The following is a 22,407-nucleotide window of genomic DNA, read 5'->3' on the forward strand; positions in this document are numbered from 1 at the left end:
ATCAAACTAGTTTTGAATAAACCCAGAATATTTGCTGTGAGATATTTAACTTTAAAAAAAATAGCAAATAAAAAACAAGCTTCTTCGCCGTAAATCTCATCATTATTCCTCTGATTGCTTTGCCTTCTTTTTTTTCTTTTTCTTAGAAATAGTCTCATCTTGTGATAAACTTTCTTCAGCATCTACTTTCGTCTAAAAAAAAATTTTTTTTTTAAATTTCTCTAGCACAAAAAACGCAAGAGATTTTTTTATAACAAAGCTTAACTTTCACTGATTAAAACAATCATAATTAAGCTTTAAAATAATGTTAGAAATATAGGTTAAAAACCTTTTTTTTCTTCTTCTGGGGCTTTTCCTCAACCTCCTCAACATCGTCCAACTTGCGTTTCAAATTCTTCTTCTTATCATGATCAACATTTTCTTTATCGGTATTCTATTATCAAAATAATTTATGTTAAATTGACTGTTGACATTTCGTTTTAAAAGCTAAATTAATAGAGATACTTGAGTTCATGAATGGTTATGCAAAAAAAATCCTAATAAGAAAAAAGTTTTTTTAAATAGTACGCTTAGATAAATCATATTTTTCTAAAATCCTTTTTTTAAAACAAAAAATTAATGAAGCTGCTGATTTTAAATGATTATATTTATTTATAGAAAGAGTGTTATATGTTTAGGGGTGTTCAGGAATAAGAAAATTTATTTTTAAGCCAGAGGGCTCCCTCCCCCCAATCTTAAACTTAAGCACTTAAGGATTTTTTCCCTCTTTAATTCCTGCTGCTTAAGACTAAAGTGAAGTTTTTTTTATTAAGAGAAAATCAGATTAGGAATATTCTTTAGATTTCAACTGATTCAAATTAGTATATATTACAAGCATATTTATTAAAAATTCAAACGAACCATAGAGTCCTCTTTATCTTGATTCTTCTTCTTCTTTTTCTTTTTGGTTTTCTCAGATGCTTTTTGTACTTTAGCAACCTCAGCAAGAACTTCAGCCATGGCATCTGCATTTTTAATAGGTGCCTCACCAGTCTCATAAAATTTCAATCTGTCATCAACTTGATCATGAAGCTTTTTACCAAATAAATTTGTTGGGATTTCTAAAAAATATAAAGTGAATTCAGAACATTACTAATACTAATTTTATAAATTCAGATATTTTTTCACTAATATTGTTTGAAGTAAATACTGTAGAACAGAATAAGTAAATATATAAAAAATAATTATAAATATCTTAACAAGAATCCATTTTGTACCTGCAAAGCAATCTATTCTTGAGGCAATTGAGCATTTGTTTGCCAAGTATCTTGATATACGACCTTTATTTTTTGCTGCTGCTCGACCAATAAATGAAGAATGAAATATAAGGCCATATTTTGGTGTATTACCTTTAGTCTTCAAAGCTCTAAAGTATTCACAATTTACAAAAACTCTAATTTTAAGAATGCTAGTTACATTATGTAATTTTTAATGCTTACTTTATACTAAAAACTTAGTTTTAAAACTTTAATGTAATATTTCACATATATATTTACCGAAACAAAGCTTTCTCAGCTCCTAATATTTGAACAGTTGATGCAGGATACTTTGCCAAATTAGTTAAACTTCCTGCATGTGAAATTAGACGGGCTCCGACCTGTAACAAAATATATATAGAAATGTGATGCAAAGTAAAGTAATGTATGTATTTATGCTGATCAAATAACATATAGGCATCCCAGAAACTTATTTCTTAAACTAAAACTTTCATTAAAATTTTAGTAAAAAAAGTGTTTTTTGGATTTTTGAGTTTATCTCTAATTTAATACCTTTATTAAATTCTTTACAGTTTTACATCATATTTCTACTTACATGTAAAATATTATAAAAGGTCATAATTATTATTGTTTCAATAGAATCTCCAGGTTGAAAAATAGAATTCATATTTTTGAACAATCAGCATTTTTTCTAAATTATTTTGTGATCAATAAATAAAAATGCTAACACCAAATAAACTTCAGGACAAATTAGGACAATTAATCTCCCAAATTTACTGTTATAAAGATCTTATTAGCTTCAGCACTTTGAAAATCCTATTCATTTCCAAAACAAAATAGCATTTGATCACCATTTGAAAAAAAACTAACATAAAACCAATATAAAGTTTAAATCATTTGATTGGAAAATAACTAAAAAAAAAAAAAAACTGGCAAGTTTCAGTTGGCAAAGTAGTTAGTCAGAAATTATACTTTGGTTGAGTGTTAATCATCTTAAAAAAACATTAACAAATAACCAAAAACTCAGTTTGATCTTGTCAACTAATTTATAAATACATTGACTAGACTTGAGGTAACATTGAAAAAAGTGCAATTAATTCTCCAACAGAAGCAAAAGAAGTGAGAATGCACAGCATCTGACATAATAAAGGTAAAATTGTAATTATTTTTTTCTGAAAAAAGACTAGCATTATTAATATGAAAAGCCCAGGAAACATTGGTGCATAGTAGGTCCACATTCTAGTATAAAAAAACCTCAGCTAAAAAAACTCTTTACTGATTGGCATTTATCAACTTCTTACATTTATATTGGTTTTATAAATAGCTTTGTTAGTTTCAGGAACAGTCACTTGTTATTCTGTTCTAAATTGCATATCTTTTCTTAGGAATATTGTTTACTTTAAGCTATGAAAGACTTTGATAATGAGCATAGTTTCAAACTTATTTTAGATTAAAACCCATCTATTATGACTTTTTTAAAAAAATTAAAATTTAACATCAACTACAAAGTTTATTTTAATACTATTTATTAGAATTTATTAGCTTGAATCAACTGTGAAGTGGATGTCTATTTTGTAAAAATATTGAACAACTTTAAACTCACTATGAGAAAAAAAAATAATTAAAAAATAAAAATTAATACAAACTGTTAGATATCAAAAATCAATTTTACTAACCAAATCTCCAATTAAAGCCTGAAGATTTGGTGCAACTTGACCCATTTTTGACTGGAGATATTCATGCAACTTATGCCTGTATTCTACTAATCCAATAACACGAGTAGCAAAACTTTCAATGTTTATTAGATCAATTGGCGATATATCCATTCCTAAAAAAATTGTCAGCTTAATCACAAACTATATCTCTATATCAATAATTTGTTAGTAATAATTTGTAAAAATTGCAATCAATTATCAAGTAAAAAATCAAAAAGTAAAAGAGTTGATTTGATTAAATCATGATAATGTGCATGATTATGTCACGCATATTAATGATTTAAAGTCAGTTTTCATGCTTCATATATATTTCTTCTATTTGGATTTTATCAGTTGTGGAGCAATCACTATATTTAGAAGTTTACATCTATTCTACCAGGGTTTTGCTACTGATATTGCGGAATTTAAGATTGTGAGTGTCCCACTTTTCCCTAAACTAGTGTAAATTACTAATTTTTTTTTTTTTTTTTTTTCAAATTTCATAACAATAGATAACTTTAAAAAACACTTTAAATTTTTAAGTCAATGCACTGGCATTTTCCTAAAAATTTGGAACAACTTAATCAATATGAAAGCAAATTATTTGCTGTTAGGCAAATTGTAAAAGACAATTTATTGAAACCTGTATATATGATGATTTGCATGCAAATAATAAGTGATGCTTAGTGTATAAATACACTATCAATCCAAAATTTTATATATTATTTAAAAAAAATTAGGAAAGTATATTAAAATTAAGGGAGAGTATTCCTGAAATAATTATTTAAGATTTCTTTTTATTCCCAATGTAAGTACTGGTTCATAGTTTTAATTTTGCTTAAAAGATAACACATAAGTCTATATTCTTGATAGGCTGATCAGTGCCTAAGATCTTATAGAATAATGCCCATAGGTCATGTTTTTATTCTTCAAAGTTTAGGTTGGGACCAGTTTTGGATGCAATTTTGGATTTTGGTGATAGAACTTCTGGAAGAAAAAAGTTGTTTGGGAAAATTTTAAGAAATCCTTTCTGGCAAAAAAAGTTATGGGAAAATTTATAATATAGTGGTTTTGTAAAAGAAGAAATAAATGTAAATCTTCTATTATGTAGTACAGACAAACTAGAAATCATCAAGATCACTCGTCACAAGTAAAAATCAGTTTATATTTGTAACCAAAAAATTAACTGACTCAGCACCAAAACATTATGCTGAAAGGAACATAACTTTTGCACATAATAGTTGAAGAATTCCTGTAAAATCAACTTTGACAGGGTTCCTTAAAGGAAACCACTATTTTTATCCGCTATTATTATAATAGATAAGTATACTCTAACATACGTTTATAAAAAAAAAACTAAACTAGTTAATAGCTTTTAAAACATTAAAATCATTATTATATAAAACAAAGACTTAGAAGAACTAATAATATACTAAACTAGATAGTAAGTTATATCTTTAACATATAGTCTATAAAAATTCAGTTATTTTATTGATAGTATTTGGTAAAATAACTACTTAATATTAAACTTTAATCTTATGATTAATATTAAATTTGAAAAAATTAATATATATATAAAAAAAAAGATTTTTACTCAAAACAAAATAAAAAATAAACTCAAAAAAAAATTGCACGCCTTAAAATATTAACACATTTATGATTCCAGCAAAAAAGTTTCATATCAGTTCCAAAGTAAATAATTAACAATAAGAAAATCTGACTTACCCATTGAACTTCGAGCAGCATCATAAATTGCTTTTGCTTTACTTTCATCCATAACAATCTGTTCTAAAGCTTCAAGTTTATCTTCAGTAAAGTCTTTTCTTGATTTAATTAAATGTGCAACCTTGGCATACATTAGATTATCATTGATAATTTTTACTAATTCTGGAAAATGGTAAGAATACCACTCCCTAAAAAAAATTATTGGAAATACAAGCTATTAAAAAAAAAAGACCAGATTTTATTAAAGTAAACATTTCTAATTAATAATCAATATCTATTTTATTCCAAAAATATAACTAGAAAAGACCCCAAAATTATATATTCTCCAAATCTCCACAGTAAATAAACTTGACGAAATATTAAACCTAATACGCATGGCAAATGTGTTAATATCTTTATCAAGTTGATCCACTAGAGCAATTGACTGAATGATCATGTTATCAGCTCGATGAACATTGAACTTCACTTTGGCCCTAGAGTAACTATGTCCAAGACCAAGCTGAGCCTTTCCTGAGGTTTCTGCAGTTAGTCCTAAATAAATTAGCTATATAATATAACTCTAAACCAAGAACAGAAAATAATATTCTAAACGTAAAAAAATATGACTTTTTTTTAATACAAAAAAGGTCTTAACCAATATCATAAGCTATTTGCATTAAAAAAATAAAAGATAAAAATAAAAATAAAAAATAAAAGAACGTTCTTAATATTTGATAGACTTGCAATGAAAAAAAGCCTTTTTTCAAAAAAGACAATATCTTGATATATAATTTAAACTTTTTTTTTTTCTAACCACAAACCCATAAAGGTTTGGTAATATGCCATACAAAACTGGAAAACTTTTTTCTTTCTTGATTTTTCCTCTAGGGTGTGACCAGTATTCTTAAAATGGTATCAATGGAGTACTCTAGGTTTAAAAACAAAGGAATTGTTTAGAAATATCAGTGAACAACTGATTAACGTTTTAGGAAATATTTGTAACTGTTATAAACTTAAAAACTTTTTTCCAATATTTGTTATAATAAATCAGTTAACAAAAATAACCTTTTAACTTTTTCTGACACCTCTTAAAGTCTTTATAAGCAAAAGGTCCTTTTACATTTCTTACTTTTGATAATAAACTAAAGATACCAATAGTTAATAACATTGGATCTAATATAAGATTAAGTATAATGATTTAAGATATTTCAAGGGCTTAAGTCTTTTTGGACTTAATGATATATGTTAATAGTTCATACTTCTAATGTATTTAAGTTGTATTGATTTCAACAAACTTCTTTTGTTGAAAACAGTAACTACTCTTTTTTGTAAAAAAGATCTTAAACTTTAAACATACAAATTAAAATTCTCATCTATTATAAGAACAACTAATACAGCTGTTAATACAAGAATACAGTTACTATTTTAAGAATAAAGTAACTGACCCAAGAGCTAATATAAGAGTACAGAATTTTAACAATAATAATAATATAAGAGTACAGTAATAATATAAGAGTATAGTAATTAATATTAAAATACAATAACAAATATAAATGTATCAAGTAAAAGAGTAATTAGTATAAGAGCTAAAAATCGAAAAACGCATCAGTATTAAACTTCAGATATATACAAGTAAAACAAATAGATAAACATTTTTAAAAAAAATTTAAGGTATTTGTAATAATCATAAATTCAAAATTGTTTAGACTTGAAACTTTGGAATATTTAAAACTTCAGTAATTACAGTATTAAAACAATAAAAAAATAAATATAATCCTACAAGTCAATTAACTTATCTTACTAATATTATGCAGGGTTCTGTATGTGTGTGTTTGTGTGTTTGTGTGTTTGTGTGTGTGTGTTTGTGTGTGTGTGTTTGTGTGTGTGTGTGTATTAAAATTATTGTAACTCACCTTGAATAAGTTTATGAAAATGATATCTAACACCACGTAAAATTTCACTGACAACAGGTCCATATTCACAAAAAATATTGCAGCTTTCTTGTATGGATGCTCCAAGCTTGGCATCAGATATTCCTAGTGCAACTTTACTTTTTTTTTTACCAGTAGGTAAATTATTCTCCAAAAAAGTTTTTAAATCTTCATGAACTACACCTACAAATTTTAAATGAAGAAAATTCAAAGTTTACAATAATATATTACATATGTCTTAAGGGCAATAGTGGCTCTCTTAAGATTAGTTCAAAATGACGAGTTTGTGGGAAATTTACAGATTATTACTGTAACTAGCTCAAGACAACTATACCTTCAGATATACTGTTGATGTTTTCAAGTGCATTAGCAGCAGTTTTAAATGGTGCAAAAGCAACTAGTTTAACTATTCTGCCAAATCTTTCCAAATCAAGAACTGCTTCTTGTACTTCTGGTAACAGAGCTCCCACATCTTCTGATGAAATTACTTTAAACACAGCATATCCAGCAGCATGCTCAAATAATGCATACAAAACCATTTTACTTAAACAGACAATTTATTGCTACTTAATGCAATTCTTTATTTTCCTATAATAGCAAAACATCATTATTTTTACTACTGAATGGCTGTTCTTAAATACGATGGCTGTTTAAATACGTTCTATAAGAAACATAAGCTTGCGTACTTATAGATAAGTGCCAAACGCACATTTTATGTCAATGAGGTATGTTAAATGCCATGAAAAATTACTATCTTTAAAAGAAATAAATACAAAATTAGACGTAAGCCAATTATTAGACATTGAAATTCTATTAATTTCATTCAGTTTTCTTTGGAGGTGATTTATAAAACCATTATTAACATATAGTTAACCACGATGCCAAACGCATGGTCGTGTCGTGAGAAGCCCTGAGTTTATCAAAACAAAAAATAAAAATTGATTTTCATTAAATTTTTTTTTTTTTGTATTTTTTTTAACGATAAAATAAACTTTACTTTTTTTTCTTTTTCTTTTACAAAACTGATCAGGAAGAATTTTTTTCTCTTGTATATCAATTACTTTTATTTCATTTTTTAGGTCTCTAATTTGTCATAACTTATCTGTATAAAAAACATGACTGCGCAAAATTATTGATACTATAAAAAAGGGTTCAGTTAAATGGGTCTGTATAGTGCGCTAAATAACCTAAATAGGTGACTTTAAAATATAAATGCACTAATTAAATTAACTCCATTTATAAATCATGCTTAGGCTCTCTCTAGTAAGTAAACTAATTTTAGCTACAATGGTACTGAAGAAAAGCCACAAAGAGCTGAAGTGAAAAACAGCCTAAAATTTAAGAGCAACCACAAACTGCAACCGCGATAGGTTTTAGATGTAAGAGATTCTAATGTAAAGCATTCACACCGTCCACCAGGATCTGCATTTTTACTACTTGCAAAAGTCTTCGAGACAGTTTTTCTTGTTTACGAGCATGTGATTTATCAACCTCCCTTTTCTTCCTTTCTCATTATACTTCTGTTAAATTATTTATTGAAAGTTGTGATGAAAATGTTTTGGTTTATCTTCAGTGTATGCGTATGTCTTGTTGAATGATATTTGCGTAAAATTCATGGATGGTTCGTGTATGGTTTTTGTAAAACTCGTGTATGGTCTTACTTTACAATTAGAAACACTCATTGAAATCTTATTAGAAAGAATCCATTCCTGGAACTATCCCTAACATATTAAAAATCTTCTCTATATTTCTTAAAAATCGCCTCCTAAAGAAATTTTTCTTTTCACTTTCTCTTTTTTTTCAAAAGTCTCCTTATTTCTCTTCTTTTTCTCATCTTAAAGATTCTCTCAACTCGTTTTTTTCTACGTGTCCTGAGATGTTTCTTACATCAAAAGTTGTTTTCGCATGGACAATTTTCATATAATATATTCTTTTGGAGTTTTTGTTTCGACCTCTAAGTAAACGTTCTTTAAACAAGTTTTGCCAATGGCTTAACAAAACGTGGGTAAACATTGGGGAAAAAGTGTTGATGACTTAAAACATCGGGGATGAAGTGCTATTAAATTAAAAAGTTATTAAATTAAAAACTCAATAAATTTTTTAGTAGTTTTTGCACTCCATCTCCGATGGATGTGCTTTGCCAGTTATCTTTTGATTAATATTTGTCTATAATCTCAACTTCTTAATGCTAAGAATTTACTCGTAAAAAGTCGAGGGCCGAGGGTATGATTTGATCGATTTTATGATCGTAAACGGCCAGTTTTTCTCATTAGTTGGCATGTGATTGCTACTCCTGCCAGATTTGCTATTAAGACTTTCTATCAAAAAACTGTTTGAATTATTTTAAGGTGTAATTTACTGACTTTGGTTCAATATTGAGTTTTTTTGAATAAATCTTTATGGAGAAACATTTCATCCATATTTTGTGCAAAATGTACGAATATTAGACATTCTAGAGGTTACATGTACCTAGCAAAATAAAACTTTTTTTATTTGCTAGATATCAATCTAGTATGTTTATATATTTAATATATATTTTATTTAACATCAAACATGTTTATTTATATTTTCCGTAATTTGTTTATTTTTCAGTTATTTGTTCATTTTTCTTTAACATGTTTGCTGATGTATATATGCCTGCAGATTACGCTGCAGTTTATATATATATATTTAAATCCTACTTTAGTACAAAAAAGTAAAAGTTTTTTTTTTAATGTTGACTCTAGATACATAAAAATGTCATATCTAACGAGCGTCTCAAAAAATGTATATGCACATTGCGTAATTATAAAAACAATATCACAGGGCAACGATGAAAAAGTCTTTTTCAATAACTTAACCAACTTCCTTTGTTATTTGATGTGCTGATTCCGAAAACATTAACAAAAGAGTTGAACCTCATACCAATTTCCCTTAATTTAATATTAAAAATGAAATGAAAATAGTAATAATTATTAAAAATGTAAAAAAAAAAAACATTTTTGATCATTCATATTTTATCATGTTGGCAATTAGTTTTAATTATAGTTTTGGTTGGCAATGAAATAAATTGTTAACATATCGATAATTCTAATAAATGGCGCAGCTGTTTGTTTTCTTACAGTTAATTCAACATCGCATTGCAGTATTACGACTATGTGCTTTTATTTAACATTCTAAGCGTGGCTAATAGTGGTAAGAGGAGCTCTCGTAACCCTTTTGATCTCTCCTTTTGAGACTTTTGAGCTCTCGTAACCCTTTTTATGTGATAACTTTGTAGCTAAAAAACATAAAAACAAGTATCACCGACTTATGAAAAAAGTATACTTTGTATATTTTGGTGTAGAAATCATAAATCAGTACGTTATGTTTGTGTTGAAAATCCTACAAAATGGTGTATTATAGAGAAGAAAGCTTTTGAATTTATGATACCCATGGTATAGAGAGAGCAAAAACATCATGCAGACGATTTTTTTTTCTTTTTTGCAACATTTATCTTTCTGGACATAAGAAAGCAATTGTTTTCCTAACCTAACTTCAGCTGACAGCTGCCCAGCTAACACAAAAAGTTCAAGAAACGTTCGTAGAACGTTAGAAACGGTCGGACACGCTCTAAGAACGTTCAAAGAACGTTTCCAACGTTCTCCGAACGTACTTGAACGTTTTGTGTTAGCTGGGTGACTTCATACCTACAGCCGGTAAAACATAAACTAAGACTTCTTGCCCCTGAGCCACCTCAGTCTATTGATGACGCTTGTGGTTTAGTACCGAAATTAGTCAACCGAATACTGATGAATTCCAATGTTCTCCAGATATTTTAAAAACCACAGTTGTTTAAACAAGCTAAGTTGAACTATTTTGTTAGAGTTTGGGATTTGACTAAGGGAAAAACAGAATTGTTGATTCTAAACTGAGTGATATATGAGTTATAACTAAGTTTTTGAAAGTTTGTGACTAAGTTTGTGAAGGCGCTAAGCTACGACCATATCGTAGCTTGTGATAGAAATTTCAGAAATGATCGGTTAGGAAATTAAAAAAAAAAAAAAATTCGCATTGAAAATGTTTGTTACGTAATTAAAAACTATGATTTTTTAAAATTTTTATTTTATAAATATTTTTTCGAGCGCTTAACTCTCAACTTTTTTCTCTATTAATCATCTGGAAATTAAAGTACTTCTTTAAACTTTCAGAAATTCATTTTTGACTATAACTCACAGCTTTTTTTTAAGACAACACATACCTCGTTTTACTAACATTTTTCAGAAAAACAGCTATAAATCAACTAGGATAGGAAATTTCCAGCCTGCGAAAAGGCACATGCTATTGCATAGCTAGTATAACACTGACCCCAGCTAACACAAAAAGTTCAAGAACGTCCGTAGAACGTTAGAAAAGGTCGGGCACGTTCTAAGAACGTTCTAAGAACGTGTCCAACGTTCTTCGAACGTAGTTGAAAGTTTTGTGTTAGCTGGGACTATGCTTTACAATCAGAAAATACGTAAACGCAACAGAACGACGAGATTCATACTTCGTATGATGGTTTATATTTGTAGTTGCATGTAAAGTAAGATATCATAGTTCACTAAATCATTAGTTATGGATTATGCATATACAAATCTGCAAAGTTTAAGTTGTTCTGAGCGTAGCGTAACGCAGGTACTTTCCTTGTTACCATGCTACGCTAAAAGTTTTTGGCTCGAGAAATCCACTTATAATCTACATCTGGAGCATTCTGTTGCAGCATTCAGTAAAAATTGCTAGGCAATCCAGGTGACCAATTTGCATTATTGCAAGATCTTCTGGATATTTGAAATATCATGCAAATCCACTGTATCATTCAAGTTGGACTCAAGCTATGTTTGCATCTCGCTGGTGAAGATTTAGGAAGTCACTACACTTCAAGCGAGTGTTTCTCATTAAAATTTAGTCAGGCTGTCTGGCAAAATAGGCAGCCACAGTCTTGATCCCGGGTTTTAACATTGCAGATGGACTTAAGTTACCGACAATTGAGTCTGATGAGCACAATAGCCTACCTAATAAGCCATATTAAGTCTTTGTACGGCTAAATGTACGAGTAAAATATTTACAATAATCTTTGAAATCTTTTTTGCGAGCTTCATGTGCTTATTCAGAAGCATTCCAAATTTATTGAGTTGATCCTTTGCCAGGGCATCTACTAACAATCAGTGGCGTAGCAATAAGGAATTCAGACAGTTCAAAGAACCCGGGGCCCCCAACGGTCATCTTAGTTTTGTCTTTTTCTTATAGACTCAACGTTCCTGAAATTAATAGCAAAACGGACGTTAGTCTATTCTAATCTAATGTCATACACGCCTATGTGCAACATCAAATAAATAAAATATCCAAGCTAAATTCTTTTTTATATTTGTTTTTTATTTCTAACCACATAGTTCCTATGATAATGTCGTTTGTTAACTGTATGCTAACTAATTTGAAAATCCGTTTTAAACGTGAACTACTAAGCGTACCGTGGGAGTGATTAATTTTATCCTTCGTATTTAAGAAAATGAAGTCATCAAACTTGCTGTACTTTCTTCTTCATATTGATCATTAAACGTGCTATACTTCATTCTTTAATTATCAACAGAAAAAAAAACAGGTTTAGTTTTTTAAATTCTAATTTTAATAATATATTATATTTTCTATATATTTAATTATAAATATTATATATTTTGATTAATTTTTATATATTTTATTATAAATATTATATATTTCTTTTCTACATTATTATTAAACAAATTTATGTGAATAAAAATATATACTATTTGTTATTATTCACATAAATTTTTCAGCTTGACTATTACAACTATTATATTTGAATAAAAAAGATTTCAAGAAATAAAAGATTTGGCTTGACAATGTAAAGCTTAATAATTTAGCCCTCGCTAACGTACCTAAGTTGAACACATACTTTTGCACTTCAGCATCAACTTTTGATCCTAACACTTCATTTACACTTGCATTAACTCAAAAAAGTCAAGAGGGCCAACTGATGGTTTCGGTCCTTCCATATCAATCTTTAGAAATAAACACCGAATCCAATTAACAAGCATCTAAAGCTCTATCCATGTCTATTTCATATTGATACAACTAGATTTTATATTTATAATCCGTACCCGTCAGACAGAGGTCTCTACTCTACTGCAATTAACAGTTTGAGGTACGTCATAGCCAAACACTGACCATGCAAATCGAATGGTCATTTTCCTGCAAAATCAGGTAGCAGTAGAAGATTTTCAACATAAAGCTTACAACAAAGCTCGAATACAAATGGATTATCATTGGTTTTGTTACTCTCCTACTCTTGACTGTTGTTACTGTCATTCAAGCTGACTGTTCGCAGATAAACTTAAATGCCATCAGTTTGAGTGGATCGAGAGCGTCTTTGACTTGGGACCTCTTAGTCAAAAGATCGACCATTACAAATATTCAACAGTTCATCTTAAGGCAATTTTTCAGAAAAGTTGTGGCTTGATGAGCGTGGTCGTATTGACAAAGATCTTGCAAATCAGCTGTTTGAAAAAGCAATTACTGTTTCAGTGCTTTACAGCGGTTCTTTGATATTAAGTTTCCTATTCCCTCGTATAACCTTGCTTTTAGAGCCCTCCCGAGAAAAAGTTAATTTTGTAGGATCTGGAAATTTTCTTTCGTTGATTCAACTTCTTTCCCGTTATGATCCTGTTTTAAAGGAAAAGGTGACCAGCAGGTTGTGTGCGCTATTTAAACCCACATTTACAAAATGAATTGATATCACTTCTAGCTTCTATTTATAGTAACTGCATTTGATATGTGCACTTCGACAATGGCAATAAAACCGTACAAGTTAGAGAAACGTTCCTTGGTTTCTATGCGCTTCAAGATCAGTCTGCAGGAGGATTTGTTGGGCTCTTTTACGAGCCTTAAGCTCAGATCAGGAAAAAAAAGTTTTGTTAAAAAGCCTATGCAAAAGAAAATGGGAAAGTAGGCATTCATCATTTTCTGCAATTATAAATAGATACCCTAATTTAATTAAGACAAATTTGAAGTTGAGAAGCAATCAACCAACAATTCGTAATGAGGCAGGCCAAATTCCAAAAAACATAACCAAAATGATTTTCATTATGCCTCTTATAATTTGGGAGAAAACTCTTCGATCTGTGCGTGCCGTATCAAAATTGTTGCAGAGGAAAAATGCTGACCTTTCCATAACACTTGAATGCAGGTACACTCAATTTAGCAATTCTACTTGAGAATTTTCAAAATGTGTGTATCGCGGCCGTGGAGAGGCAGCTAAAGGATGCATGACCACTAGCATATTTGTCAGTGGGATTCATCATTTTTCACAGAACAAAATAGTTTGTGATGTTTTCTCGTATTTGATGGAGCTGCTTGTCATTTGGATCCATATATTGTGAACGCAGCCGGTAATCATAAGATACATCTGTTTTGCCTGCCGAGCAACACGACTCATAAACTGCAGCCCATGGACAAGATTGTTTTTCGTTCGTTTGAGACACATTGGGACGAGGAAGTAATCAAGTTCTGGCGTTTACATCCAGACAGGAAACTCACTAAAATTCTAAAAAATTTTTAGAATAGTTTTGGATAAAGTACACACACCACAGATTGTTATAAATGGGTTTAAATCTACTGGTCAAGATGCCATTCCACCAGAAGCATTTGCACCGAGCAAAATTACATTTTGAGAAAGTACGTTCTTGTATCTAACCGTGTTCAGCCTTACACAACGATTTTTAAAACAAAGTTAATTTTTCCTAATTTAATCAGGTTCCTCAAATCGGACGTGTCTTCACTCCAGAACAAGATTTCACAGTGCAGAAGAAAGAACTTAGTCTTATGCTAGAAACACAAGGTTAAGAGCAGGGCCTAAGCCAAGGGTTATAATGCCCACTTCACATTTTTTTAAATAAATTTTTTACAATTAAATAAACATGTTTTAAACCTTTTGTTTTGCCAAATGCGTAGCTACGAATAGGAACTAACACTTATAATACTTAACTTACTTATGTTGGCTAATAAGAAGATTTACTCAACAAAATAATTAAGCGAACCTTATTACCCCGTTTTACCCTAACTTAAGTTATATGTCTATTTGACATCACCTTTAAAAAAGAAATTTTTTTTTTCTTATAAAAAATTTATGTGACGTCATCAGCTAAAAAATTTTGCCGAACCTGATATTGTTCCTGTTTGTGCTACAATTGTGCTGACTTCTGCAGTAAAAAATTTCGTTTGGGCAACTAAGGTTTTTAAGATATCAACAAAAGTTTCCCAGAAGTCAAAAGGTCAGCCAACCTCCACCCTACAACACATCGAATTTCATTTACAAATTGCTTTAATTGCTGAAGTATGAACATGAACAGATTAGTTGTAAGTTGGATTAAATGAAATTTGAACCAGGCATTGTAAATAGATATAGCGACATGTCTATAATTTGATCACTAGAGTGAACTAAAAACCAAATTCTACTTTGGAAAGAAAAAAATAAGGTTGAGGAAACATGTGCTAGGTACGTGAACACTTAAATTTACGACTAAGAGCAAAGTAAGTTTATGCTCACTTATTTAAGCTGAGTTAAGGGAGAAACTTAACAAATGGAACGTGTATTGAATGAGACAAACTCAAACAACAAACTTATAGAAGCATCGATGTAAAGATATTCCCAGCTAACACAATACGTTCGAGCACGTTCGACGAACTTTAGAAAAGTTCGGGCACGTTCTAAGAACGTTTCGTAAAAGTCCTTAGTGCAGTTGCGTTTCAACAAAACTTCGTAAGTTTTTGCGTTAGTTCAGCCCTAAACTTTCGGTATTCAACAAACTGAAATGGATTCACCGAACCTTTTAAAACTTGCTCTGCTCTACTTTCTCAAGTAAAGTTAAGTTTGTTATGAGCTGCCTTAACTTTGGCGTAACTTTAAAATCACTAAATAATAAGAATGGTATTACATTGATATGATGCATATGTAGTTCTATCGTCAGATTGATATATTTTTAGGGATCTTAACATACATAAATTATATAATATAAAAAGGTTTAATAATAATCACGCATATTAATAAAAGCAACTGCATTTTAATGATATAACATCTTATTGAGATGTTATATTATTATATATATTAAGCTTAATATATTAGATGATATATTGTCATATTATTAATATGAATAATTTAACATCTTTATAATGTAACATATGACATTTTAAAAAGATGTCATATACATATATATATATATATATATATATATATATATATATATATATATATATATATATATATATATATATCTATATCTATCTATATCTATCTATATATATATATATATATATATATATATATATATATATATATATATATATATATATATATATATATATATATATATATATATATATTATAAAGATATAATATTTTTATTATTAAATATATTTTCTTTTTCAGAAATTATTTTTAAAAAGATACATGTCTTATTAAGTATTATGATTATAATTCATATCGTTGTTTTAACAGCTTTATGAAAGTTTAGTCTAAATGGATATTCTAGTTATTCTAGCTGCACATGGTCAAGATCAAATTGGTTTTGCTTTAAGCAATTACTCTGATGTGGAATGTCTTCAAAAACCTTTACCAAAAACATTTACCAAAAAATAATATAAGAGATATTGTCAACACTTTACACGATGATTTGTCACCAATCATATTGAGAAGCAACCTAATTTTTTCAGAAGCAAAATTACTGATAGCACTAAGGCTTTTATCAACTGGGAATTTTCAAGCAGTAATTGGTAAGAATTTTTAGTTAATGCCAAAAATATTAGCTGTAATCTTGTGATTCTTTATTGTTAAATATGCTTGTTATTAATGGATTGTTACAAATGCAACTTAAAAGTGGTGCTTTATACAGGGTTTTTATTCAACCTGGAGTACCTAGCAAACCTAGAGGTAGCAAAAATCCCAGGGAAAACCTGGAAAACTTGGTTTACAGAAAAAAAAAAAAAAAAAAAGAAATAAAATAAAAAATTTTTTTTCTCTATATGTAAATATGAAACTTTATTATTGTGTAGCAAAAATCAAACAAATCCTAATTTTTTTAACTTAGCATAATAGATTGTCAAAATATTAATTTTTATACTGTACCCTCCTACTCTTCCTAAAATGTGATTTTATATTTTTGCAGACTTTTGGTAAGGTGATTGTATTTTTCAAGTTATTTAGAGTTTAACCTTGTCAAAGTTCACTTTTCTCTCAGATAACTAACTTGCTTTGTTTAACTAAAATATAATAGTCAGTATGTATATTTCATTCATATGTTATTTCATGTAATTTTAGGTGACACCTCTCATGGAAGCCAGTCAAGCTACAGTTGCATACTTTTCCAGTTTTAAAATAATTTTATTCAGCACTATCATCACCTTGTCAGATGGTATAATAGTCCAGAGGAGATGGCTGAAACAAAGAGAAAGTACTTTCAATCATTTGGAGTTAAAGGTCTCCTTGGAGTAATAGATGGTACAATGATACAAATCAAAGGATTTCCTATGGCTGATGAGCCAGCATAAATTTGCAGGTAAACTCATCATTTTAATTTAATACCTGATCATTTTGGTTTGATACCTGATCATCTTGATTTGATACCTGATCATTTTGATTATATTACTTTAGGTCATTAGTCAAAAAGTTTAAAGTATACACTGCTTAGCCTACTTACACAGGCATAGTTAACATGAGAAACTTAAAAAGCTTTTGTTTCACAGATTCTTTCTGACTATGTATGTTTGCATATAATGGATACAAGGTTCAAAAAAAATATTTCTGTTCTATTATTCTCCATAAAAAAAGGCTATTTTTAATATTTCCTTTTTTATTTAGGTGCTAATGCTTTTTATGCTGTATTTTATTTCACATTATTAAGTTATTATAAAGAGCTTCATGTTGTTAATAATATGTAAAAAAAAAGATATTTAATTTATGAAGAGACATTTCTTCAATTTCACAAAGTGCAACATGTTTATTACAAAAATTGAAGTTTTTTTTAATATTTAAAATACCACATCATAGTTGTTTAAAGTTTGAAAACATCAAGTTATTTAAATTAAGTGCTAAACTTAAAACAATATTGTAATATAAGGTCATGTAGTTTAAGGTGAACAGTTGTTCTAAGATGATGTCAATGTTTCCCAAAAAGGTTTTTGCTGCTCTCAGGATTTTTAAACATTTTAACATTTTGAAGATTTTTAACTTTTTTTTTTTAGAAAAGGATATCCTGCTTTGAACTGTCAGACTGTCATTGATGCTGATGGAATGTTTAGAGATATTGTTGCAAAGTATCCTGGATTGTGTCGTGATGCCATTATTTTTTCTAATTCTGCATTAAAACGACATAAGAATATGATCCAAATGCAGGTCTCAAACCAATCAAATTTGACTTGGTATTTTAACAAGAGCACAAATCAAAAACTAAATTTTTGCAAATATAAACAAGTGATTGGAGTCTGAAAACAAGAATACACCATAAAGTTTGCCCACTGTTTCTTATTGAACGTTTGATATGAGTGTTCAAGAGCTGTCAAAATAACGTTTGAAGTGAACGTTAAAACAACGTTTGCTGTCTGTTTATTAAACGTTCGCATCGAACTTTCAAGAACTGTAAATCGGAGTTCACAAAAGTTGGTTTACGTAATGTTTGCAGCGAACGATAAACAAACCTAAGCGAACGTTGACAACGTTTCTTGAACGTTAATTGTTAGCAGGGTTCGAACTCCTGTAAAGAAGAGTGGTAGAAACAAGAATTCAACAAACCGACTCAAATTGCCCTATGAACCTAAAGGCATTTGATGTTATTATTTTTTGGAGTGTAAAAAGTAATTTTTAAAATATTTTCATTTTTCTGATTTTGCAGCAATTTTTGAAGTTATGTAAAATAAAATTCCAATTTTAAATACATAGCGGTCTCTTATATTATAATGTATAAATCATTAAAGCTTATATGAAGGTGTGACTAATTTTGTGACTAATTTTGAATAATCATTTTTTGATAAAGTGGTACGCATATTGAATAGGATAAAGTAATGAATAATGAATAGGTCTTGTCCAACTGTTGCGATAGCGTGCAGAATTCTGTCGCTCATCTTGTTTAGTGTTGTGACTATTGTTAGGTCTCTTGCTATTCACTCTTGTGAGGACTTTTGTATATAATTATATATATATATATATATATATACATATATACATATATATATATGTGTGTGTATATATATATATATATATATATATATATATATATATATATATATATATATATATATATATATATATATATATATATATATGTATGTATATATATATATATATATATGTATATATATATATATATATATTAGGGCGGGCCAATTTGTATGGAGCCGAAAAATTCGATTAGAGCTGCCCCCTAGTATGATTCTACGGACAATTCTGAGCAACTTTGGTGAAGGAACCATAGGTCTATCTCGATTTTCGAGTCTCCCACTTTTCAAAACATGATTTTTTCCCATAACATCGTTTTCATTCAAAATTCGATTTTTTATTCATCGTTATATTATCTTTTTTATGTGCATATGGGGGGTTTTTGGGGTCGAGAAATTCATTTCTGATCTTGATTTTTACCTATGACCACCGCCAGAGGGCGTTTCATGCATATTTTAACTATTTTTCGTCTATTTTCCGAGAAAAATTATAAGTTTTTTGGTAAAATTGATCTTTATTTTATTTTTTTCAACAGAAATTCAACCTAAAAAATAAGAACATGTGTAAAAAATAAAAAAAAAGTGAATTTAGTAGAAGAAAAGCGAAATAAGTTATTTTTGAAAGTCTTTCTTGCGAAAGTCTTTCTTGCTTTCAAGTCTGGGGTATTTTGCACGGCTTTCCGATGAAACTGCCATAACACTGTGTTGACTTTTTTCTAAAACACGTTTAGAAACGCTAGCCAGCAATTGAACATGTCTTTCCGTTGCCTGTATGTGTAGCGGAATTCTTGGATCAGGCAATGGTGGATGATCGTATTCTAAATATTGTTCCAAATGATCATACGTAATACTATGCGTAAACGGTGGTTCGAATAAGACATCATCTTTATTTAAATCAATCATATTCGTATAATCTGTACAATTGAAGTTTATCAAAGGTTTTTGATAAACTCTAAGATGTCCCGGGTCGTACAGATTTCTTCGGTATTGTAAAATTTTCTTGATTGCGATGTTTCGTGTCTCTTTATTCATCAAATAACATAGCTAACAAAATATTTTCGGAATGTGCGTAATATGAGTTGTCTTTAATGACATTATTCACAACTCCGCGTAGATTTGTATCCAAATATTGTCTCCAACGAATGAATTTGTAAAATAATACACTACCGAAGAATACCGAATTATAGTACTTGATGTTGAAGTGCATCGGCACATAAACTTTCATTATGTATGTTGCCAGAATTTTCAAATTCCTTGATGGATTTTCAGTTGACACATACAACCGCAACAATCTATTCGCCTTGGTGAGCCAACGTGAATGTGCTATTGGTCCTGGTTTAATGTGAGACAAATCCGCAGGAATAACACCATTTGAAATTGCATTGGCCATTTTGTATAAGTACTTTGAATCGGTGGATAATTCAAATGGATCTAAATCAGGTGGCATGTTCTCTAGCAAGATATCTCAAATTCATGTACAAGCTGAAATAAAAGAAATTAGATGAACTAAATGCAATTTTATCATTTAATAATAGAAAAAAATGATGAGAAAAATGACAAATGATACATACCGGAAGACTTTCACACGTTTCAATTTGTTTGCCCAACGTTCCGGTTGTTGTTCGTGGTCCAGTGGTCGATGATCTTTCCAAAGTGTCAAACAAATGACGAAATGGCAGCTCGTTGAAGTGCAGAAGGCACACAAACCAATGCAGCGGTCTATTCAAATGCAATTCAAATTGACGCAAAATCCCATTTCTTCCGCCAGTGTTTGTTGGCTCACCATCACAGCATATGCCGATTAATGCATCGAGAGCAATTTCTTTTTCGACGAAAAATGCATTCAATGTCATCAATTTGTGTTCAGCATCTTCATTTTTGACTTTTGTGTAGCCTATCAATTGAGAATTTGGTTCCTTCAAAACAACTAGATGTGGTTCTTTCACGATCCTTGCATGGAACTTCTCATCGATTTTTTCCATTGTTAAAGCATCATTTTTTCGGCCGTCGAATGAAAATGCTATCAAATTGAATGCATCATACTGCTTAAGAAGCAATTCTTGTCTGCATTTGGCTTTTTCTCGACGCACTTTATTTTTATGCATGATGATAGGATTGCCATGTTCATCTTTTACGTAAATGTCTTGCATAAGAGATGTTGCGAGTGCTGCTGCTATTCTATCAGACACACCAAATCGATCACACATCGCAGCGAAGTTCAAAGCATCGTATCTGGGAGTATACGGTCCTCGTATCACTGGCGGAACATCTTGTGGATTTGTACTTGGCTCATCTGTATCAGTACTTGGTTCATATGCTAAATGGCTCTCTTCAACACTTGTTGATACCATTGTTGACGTTGGTGCTGGCTCTTCAAATTCCGGTTTCGTCAATATTCTGACAGTAGACTGATCTTGCATGAACTCTTTCAAACGATCTGGAATCAATCCACACGAGCATAATGCTGCCTTCAAGTCACACTGACATTTGCCGATGTAAAATAATTCTTTTGTAGATTGCACGAACGTTCTGAATGTGGCGATTTTTGGATGTTTCGTTTCGATTTGATACTTCTCAATCAATGTACCCAATTTTCTAACAACAATTTTTTTTGATAGAATTCCAACATTAAGTTGACTCCAAATTTCAATCAATTTGTCTGTTACGTGCGGTACGAATGTTTTATACGAAAACATTTTGTTTTGCAGTTTAGCACGTTCGGTCAAGAAAAAAAAACGTCTTAAAATATCCTGTTTCGTTGGCAGATTTAGTCCACTCAAATCACAAGATGCACCAAAAACAGCAACATCGTGCGAAGGCAAATGCTTCAAATGACTTTCGGTCCTCGTTAATGTTGTTGCGGTTTGCGATGTAGACGGCAATGCATTTGGATTCATTGTATACTTTTACTAAAAGAATTAAAAAATAACTGAAGTTAGTATATTTTAAAGCATTTGGTTTGAATATATTTTTTCCACCTACAAATTGGTAAATACACAATGGTAAAAATGGTGACAATTTTATTTATATTCAAATATCAAATTTTTATTTGAAACGAAAAACGAAGCTAAATAAATGACTCGAAGACGCTTTGTTTACAAAACATAAACAAAAAAATACTCTCATATAAAATGTTGTAGTAAATACGCACGATGATTATTATTTTTTAAGATTAATTTTATTCTCTTTTCCAAAACTGAAAATTCATGTGTTAACATTCGCAGATTTTTCTAGAATGAATGAGCAACGGAAACAGTATATAGTTGATGGCGAAATGTCAAATGACATTTCGCCCCTAAGGACCAGTTTGGTTTTCGGCCAAATATGTCGGTAATGATGTTTTACCAATTTTTTTTTTTTTAATAAATACGTTGTTGACTTGAAAGCAACAACAGTTTGTCGCTTTTTTTCTTACTAAATTCTTTTTTTTTTTTATTTTTTACACATGTTCTTATTTTTTAAGTTGAGTCCCTGTTGAAAAAAATAAAATAAAGATCAATTTTACCAAAAAACTTGTAATTTTTCTCGGAAAACAGACGAAAAATAGTTAAAATATGCATGAAACGCCCTCTGGCGGTGGTCATAGGTAAAAATCAAGATCAG

General features: G+C 29.7%; 1 protein-coding gene and 1 long non-coding RNA gene across 2 annotated transcripts; one reads left to right on the forward strand and one right to left on the reverse strand.

Moving 5' to 3' along the window:
* Nucleotides 1–30: 30 nt before the first annotated feature.
* LOC145186815 (nucleolar protein 56-like) lies at nucleotides 31–7,492 on the reverse strand. The gene is made up of 10 exons (XM_090095371.1): nucleotides 6,920–7,492; nucleotides 6,568–6,768; nucleotides 5,041–5,206; nucleotides 4,676–4,863; nucleotides 2,933–3,084; nucleotides 1,536–1,636; nucleotides 1,257–1,405; nucleotides 901–1,100; nucleotides 329–433; nucleotides 31–192 (listed from the first exon to the last, which is right to left on the reverse strand). Exons 1-10 carry the CDS (start codon nucleotides 7,122–7,124, stop codon nucleotides 103–105), a joined length of 1,557 nt encoding a protein of 518 aa, XP_089951497.1. The 5' UTR covers nucleotides 7,125–7,492; the 3' UTR covers nucleotides 31–102.
* An 8,533-nt stretch (nucleotides 7,493–16,025) lies between these two features.
* LOC149884556 (uncharacterized) lies at nucleotides 16,026–18,522 on the forward strand. Its single transcript, XR_016454831.1, has 3 exons — nucleotides 16,026–16,368; nucleotides 16,913–17,150; nucleotides 17,836–18,522. It is a non-coding gene; the product is annotated as an uncharacterized LOC149884556 (long non-coding RNA).
* The last annotated feature ends 3,885 nt before the right edge of the window (nucleotides 18,523–22,407 follow it).

This window comes from Hydra viridissima, unplaced genomic scaffold (assembly GCF_058129835.1).
Source record: "Hydra viridissima isolate aposymbiotic clone 2 unplaced genomic scaffold, HvirCarnegie_v1 scaffold_8, whole genome shotgun sequence".
In the NCBI taxonomy this organism is placed as follows: Eukaryota; Metazoa; Cnidaria; class Hydrozoa; order Anthoathecata; family Hydridae; genus Hydra; species Hydra viridissima.

What these genes read in the sequence shown, in the direction of transcription:
- LOC145186815 (XM_090095371.1), bottom strand. Translation starts at nt 7,124, where the DNA reads ATGGTTTTGTATGCATTATTTGAGCATGCTGCTGGATATGCTGTGTTT. An exon ending in AGGCTTTAATTGGAGATTTG is followed by an intron (nt 1,637 to 2,932) that starts GTTAGTAAAATT and finishes ATTTTGTTACAG; the next exon opens with GTCGGAGCCCGTCTAATTTC. An exon ending in CCCAGAAGAAGAAAAAAAAG is followed by an intron (nt 193 to 328) that starts GTTTTTAACCTA and finishes ATTTTTTTTTAG; the next exon opens with ACGAAAGTAGATGCTGAAGA.